At 39.3% G+C, this 5,234-nt stretch overlaps 1 protein-coding gene across 1 annotated transcript; it reads right to left on the bottom strand.

Annotated features, from left to right (window-relative positions):
- Positions 1-419: 419 nt before the first annotated feature.
- Positions 420-2,661, bottom strand: dynlrb1 (dynein, light chain, roadblock-type 1). The gene is made up of 4 exons (XM_064305561.1): positions 2,506-2,661; positions 1,973-2,048; positions 1,537-1,704; positions 420-917 (listed from the first exon to the last, which is right to left on the bottom strand). The coding sequence occupies exons 1-4, from the start codon at positions 2,506-2,508 to the stop codon at positions 874-876; spliced, it is 291 nt and encodes a 96-aa protein (XP_064161631.1). The 5' UTR covers positions 2,509-2,661; the 3' UTR covers positions 420-873.
- Positions 2,662-5,234: the final 2,573 nt, after the last annotated feature.

Genomic DNA, 5,234 nt, shown 5'->3' with positions numbered 1-5,234 from the left:
CTTTGTGGTTGAAGAAATAGGCTCAATGGAGTAGAGTAAAGTGTCACATCTGCATTGTCTGACACCACACACTCCTAGAGCCCAGGGTAATGGCTGGCATGAGGTGGTAAATTACCAATCAATATAATGCATATGGTTATAAGTTATGTACAATACATGGTTCAATATAACACATATGGTCAAAACTATGTACAGTATATGGTTCAATATTGTGCATATCGTTTAAAATGATACTTGTTATCATTGGAGGAAAAAATGTAATTCCAATTAAATTCAAATTCAGTTTAATTCCATTTTAGACTCAAGCGATAGCAGAGGTGTTTGTCGTGAGAAACGCTACTCAAAACTACCCAGAAACACCAAGTAGTAGAAGAACATAAACTAGGTGAAGAGTAAAGGAAAAGAAATCCAGACGATACTTAAAGCAAATACACAAGGACAAGTGCACATTTATTTGCGTTTTTTTCTGGGACACTGTTTCTTAGCCTAACTGACTTGTTCTGGTGGCTAAACGCACATAACTATTATAATAATACTAACAATATTATAATAATAGTCACAACTATTACAGTTATTCCACAATACAGGTGAAGAGACCCACCATCTGTTCTCCTGAAAAGCCTTGTCCTTCAAATTAGAGGTGGCACTGGAATGATCAGTGTTACGCTATGTATGATAGCTTCATGCCGTTACTTGTTTTTGGACGTCAGCACCCCAACTCCTGCTGTTTGACCCACCATAAAAGGACCTTCAAGTCTTTCCTTGTTACTCTTGTTACGGTGCTTTTGTAACACTTTGTACATTTGTGTTCACCCACAATTTGGCCATTAAATAAAATACTTAAAGCAAAATAAATTTAAAAGAAACATCTTCTTAGTCTGTTGGGTTCTGAATCACAATGAGGAAATAGTCCTTATCTGTTGATAGAAAGAAAAAAAGAAACATTTTTAATTGAATATGAACTCATTTTTAACTTGGTTGCTTTACAGAATGTTTCAATTCTGTTTATTTCCAAACTGAATACCGTCTGGCGCTGAACATTTACATGGACATATTTTTCCTTAAGCCCAGGCCTTGAATAAAATGGTATAAGGTTTGTATTGAATCTGGATAACAAAAGTCATTTTATTTAAGTTGGTCTCCTACCCAGCTGGAAGCACACAAAAGTAGGTCATTTAATCAGTCAAGACTGCACATCAACATCAGCATTTGCACAACTTTCCTTGGTCAGAACCCACTGCGTGAGCTAATGCATTTCCTGTAGCTTGCACCTTATTAAAATACAGACCAACACATGTTGCAATATAGAATTAAAATATTTTTGATGAGTCATGCATTGCCGTCCACACACCCTATGCAGCATTTCATTTCGCTGGTCTGAATGGTAATGTAAAAAGGTAGACAGTAACTGATTCTTTCCCCAAAGTGTTTCATAGTCCACCTTAACCCCAGTCCCAACCTACGTTCTGCAACCCCCAGCACTAGATAACGTGCTAAAAGCTATCTTCACATCTCATTCTGCATAGACCGTTTTACCTGGAGCGATCATGATCTCATTCTTCTTGGAACGGATCCTGAGAAAGGTGAGGTCGTTCTGAGGGTCGATGTCCCTCACGGTGCTCCGTGCCTTCATTACAAGCTGGTGAATAAGCCCGGCGTACTGTACCGTGCTGGAATTGTCCAGGGTAGTCTTAATGGGTATGCCTGATCAGAGCGGGGCACAGGCAGGACACATGCATAACCATGGAGCCCAAGTCAGTTTGCTGCATACAGTTTACCTTTCCGGCAGTCAATGAGCAACACAGATTGACCTGGAGTGCTTATATTGTGGGTTCGGATTAGCTCCAGTGGTGCACGTTTAATGATAGGAGACGAGCTTCACAATTGAGAATCGCCATAGAGAGTTAACAAAAATAGATGAGCGATACAGTGATAAAGGCCATTTCTCCAGTGAGTGGTAACGACAATTTACCTTCTGCGTTCACGATGATAATCCCCTGTACGCCTTTCTGAGTCTGGATTCTTTTCAGTGTTTCTTCCACCTCGGCCTAAAAAAGACACATTTCAACTATCAACAATTAGTCTTGCGCCGGCTAGCCATTATAGTTGGCAACTGCAGTCAACTTAGCAACCCAATGATGGTAGACAGCCAGCTAGCTAAACACTGTGCCATTCAATGGTAATGCAGCTGGCTTAGCTAGACAGGTAGCTAGCTAACAGCTAGCGAACGATCTGGATAAAAGAGACACAGTTAACCGCACGCAACGTGGTAGCGATGGCTATTTGTGAAGTAAAAACACAATTGTTTTTCTAACTAGCTGGCGACACAGTTTAACGCTTAGCGTCAGCTAGCAGACTAGCAACCAAAACCAACGCCCCGAAAACATCGGTATAAAAGGCACTACAGCTAGCTAGCCTTAGTCAGCGGTCATGTTACGAATAAACACGAATAAAATAACAAAACGGAGATGTGTTTTTCGTCAAAACTGTCTGAAATATACTTGCCATTTTAGAAATCAAAGGCTGAATTTGTGGCAACCACAGATCATGGAATCGTAGTAGCGTCACAACAAGGTACACCCGGTCATGCGCACATCTATACGTACGTCATTAACCAAGTGTGCGGTCCTTTCTGTTCTGTTTGTAGATTTCTTTTGTCTGCACTTAACCAGCAGAGATACTTTGATAAAACTGTCTGACTTAACTGAAATATTATTTTAATGATTTTGTAACGCTGTCGTTGCAGCTAATATGCACACACCAACCCGCATCGTGTCTTAACAGATGTTGAAATGTCCCATGCTTAATAAAAGTTGTCAATAACTGCAGCCGTTTAGACTGTTTAATGAGTCATGGCGTCTTACCAAACCGTAATTTGTTACCGTTTATAGTCCTAAAACCTGGAAGTGAGTTTGCATTTTTGAGCAATGGGTTCCCTCGGCCGATTCCCAATGCTATTTTCCAATAGGGAACTCCATTTATGTGGATAATAAGGCCTGTGGCTAACGTAATCCTAAATGAGTTCTACGAGATAAATCCATTAATATCTCAACCTTGAATTTCCAAACTGCTCTCTGCTGTAAACAAGTGTGTTGCTATATTGAAACTACAACAAAGATCGCATACTGGAAACCCAACCGACACTCAAGTTTCCAAACTAGCCGGCCAGCACGTGACAACCGTTGTAGTTTCAATATTGCAACATATTATCAATCTGCCGAGGGAACCTACTTAACGTTATACAGTTCATTGAAGGGAACCCGTGGCGGAAGAAAATTCCGGATTGGTTTACAAACAGAGGTCAACACTGTAACACTCTATTCGATAAATGTCCTTCACGCTCTTTGTGCATGCTGAACTTCAGTCATATTTAATAATATGAACGCTCAATAATATTTAAGAAAACATGAAAGCATGCATAAACTGTGAAGCATCGGAAGTAAGGCTGTACTGCGTGTCTGTGTTGTGAGGGCTAAACCAAAAACCACAGAATTGTGGCTATAACTGTACTGTTCTTACAAAGTTCTGTGGACAATACATTGCAGCCCTCCACGAAAGCAAACGGTAAATATCAGACTTTTGAAGGCATAAAAAAAACTTCCCCAATGGTATTTTGAAACTCAATTAACGATCATTATGAAAAGCAGATCATTATGCACAGCACATTATTGATTCACCTCAGTCTTTAATTTAATCAGTAAAATGATTTACATTTTTAGAGCAGGGGTTCTCAAACTCGGTCCTGGAGACCTGGGAAAAAAGAAAACCAGGGATGGAGTTGGATTTGAGGGACAGATTTGAGTATACATGTGTTCATCAACCTTATTTGAACAAGAGATTGGTTGTAACAAAAACCAGCAGGCACAAGGGACCCCAAGCCTCAGTTTGAGAACCACTGCTATAAAGGACAGCATGGTACGCAATTTAAGAAATTAAATCTCTTTTCGTACACAGCCTACCCCATGCCTACAATAAACATTGGGTTTTGGTGTGATGGCTGCTCAAGCATCAGAAGCATATTTAAAAAAAATAAAATAAAATAAAAAAGACCTACACAGAGGCTTCACTAACAAACGGTTTCCTAAAACATTTATTTTCATTCTTGTGCATGTTGACTGTTTGAGGTCTATGGAATTCAATTGAACCTGGCACTATATCTCAGTAAAGTCTTTGCTGGCGTTAATTGAATTGAATTGAACAGCAAACAGAATAGGTTCATGCACACAGTGCCTGGAATGCTCAAGTATTTCTGCATTAGCTACGTTTTGCTGCTGAATTATTCATTTGTTTACTGTAACCCATTAACATGGTTTGGCTAATCCTACCATTAGCAGTTGAAATTTTACTCTGAAAATGTATAATTTGCCAGTGTTCGTCTCCATCCTCTTCATTATTAGGCAACATAACGTTTTATACATATATGCCCATATTAATGGCAGCACTGGGAAAGAGTTATTATTTGATAGCTTAAAAATGTTGCAAGAATCAAATGTTACAACATTTCACTATTCACTAACATTTTATGCTTCTTTTTTTGAATGTGTTATTAATTGTCTATTGTATAAATTGTGTGTTGTAAGTTGACATGCAAACGGATCCTTTGCAGAGGGTAAGTTCACTTGCTCTTTTAAAAGATCTCCAGCTCCAGCTCTAGATGTTATTTAAAAGAAAATCCTTGATAAGGGTGTGAATGCAGTCAATGGAGTTACTCTTAGTCTGTTATATTTGGTTCTAGTTAGCTAACTTGCTAATGTCAATTGACCATTACTTATCAGTAAACATAGTGTCTATATATGTTGGGGCAGTCTATTCAAGAGTAAATGAATGGAAGATTATTTTAATCATGATTGCATTGTTTACATTGTACATGACTGGAAGATGAATGTCTCCAGAAACCGCTCAATCATTAGCCTGTCAGCTGGTTAGGCATTGCATTCTATCACTTCCACAGCAGCCAAGAATCGTCTAGTTGTCAATACACACTGGGTTGTTATGGACAGGTTGCACAATGGGTGTGACCTATTTGTATAGGCAAGTAGCTGACCACGCAGTCGTTTGTGTGGAGGAAGATAATACCAACACCACACAGCCATGAATAGGACAGCATGCTCAAACAGGTCGTGCAAGCTCTACTTGTGGTTCAGTTTCCATTATCGTATCATGCCCAAGGGATTCTCGGGTTGTTACTGGAACTTCTTGATGGGGGAAACTTTTCTGACAATGTGTTGGCAGTT

The sequence above is a fragment of the Anguilla rostrata genome, chromosome 13 (assembly GCF_018555375.3).
Source record: "Anguilla rostrata isolate EN2019 chromosome 13, ASM1855537v3, whole genome shotgun sequence".
Classification (NCBI taxonomy): domain Eukaryota; kingdom Metazoa; phylum Chordata; class Actinopteri; order Anguilliformes; family Anguillidae; genus Anguilla; species Anguilla rostrata.
This window is presented reverse-complemented; position numbering and strand designations above follow the sequence as displayed.

Bases quoted from the DNA above. Each gene is read 5' to 3' on its own strand.
- dynlrb1 (XM_064305561.1), bottom strand. The intron at 1,705-1,972 runs GTAAATTGTCGT...CGCTCTGATCAG, and splicing joins TATCATCGTGAACGCAGAAG to GCATACCCATTAAGACTACC. The intron at 918-1,536 runs GTAAAACGGTCT...TTCTATCAACAG, and splicing joins TGAGATCATGATCGCTCCAG to ATAAGGACTATTTCCTCATT.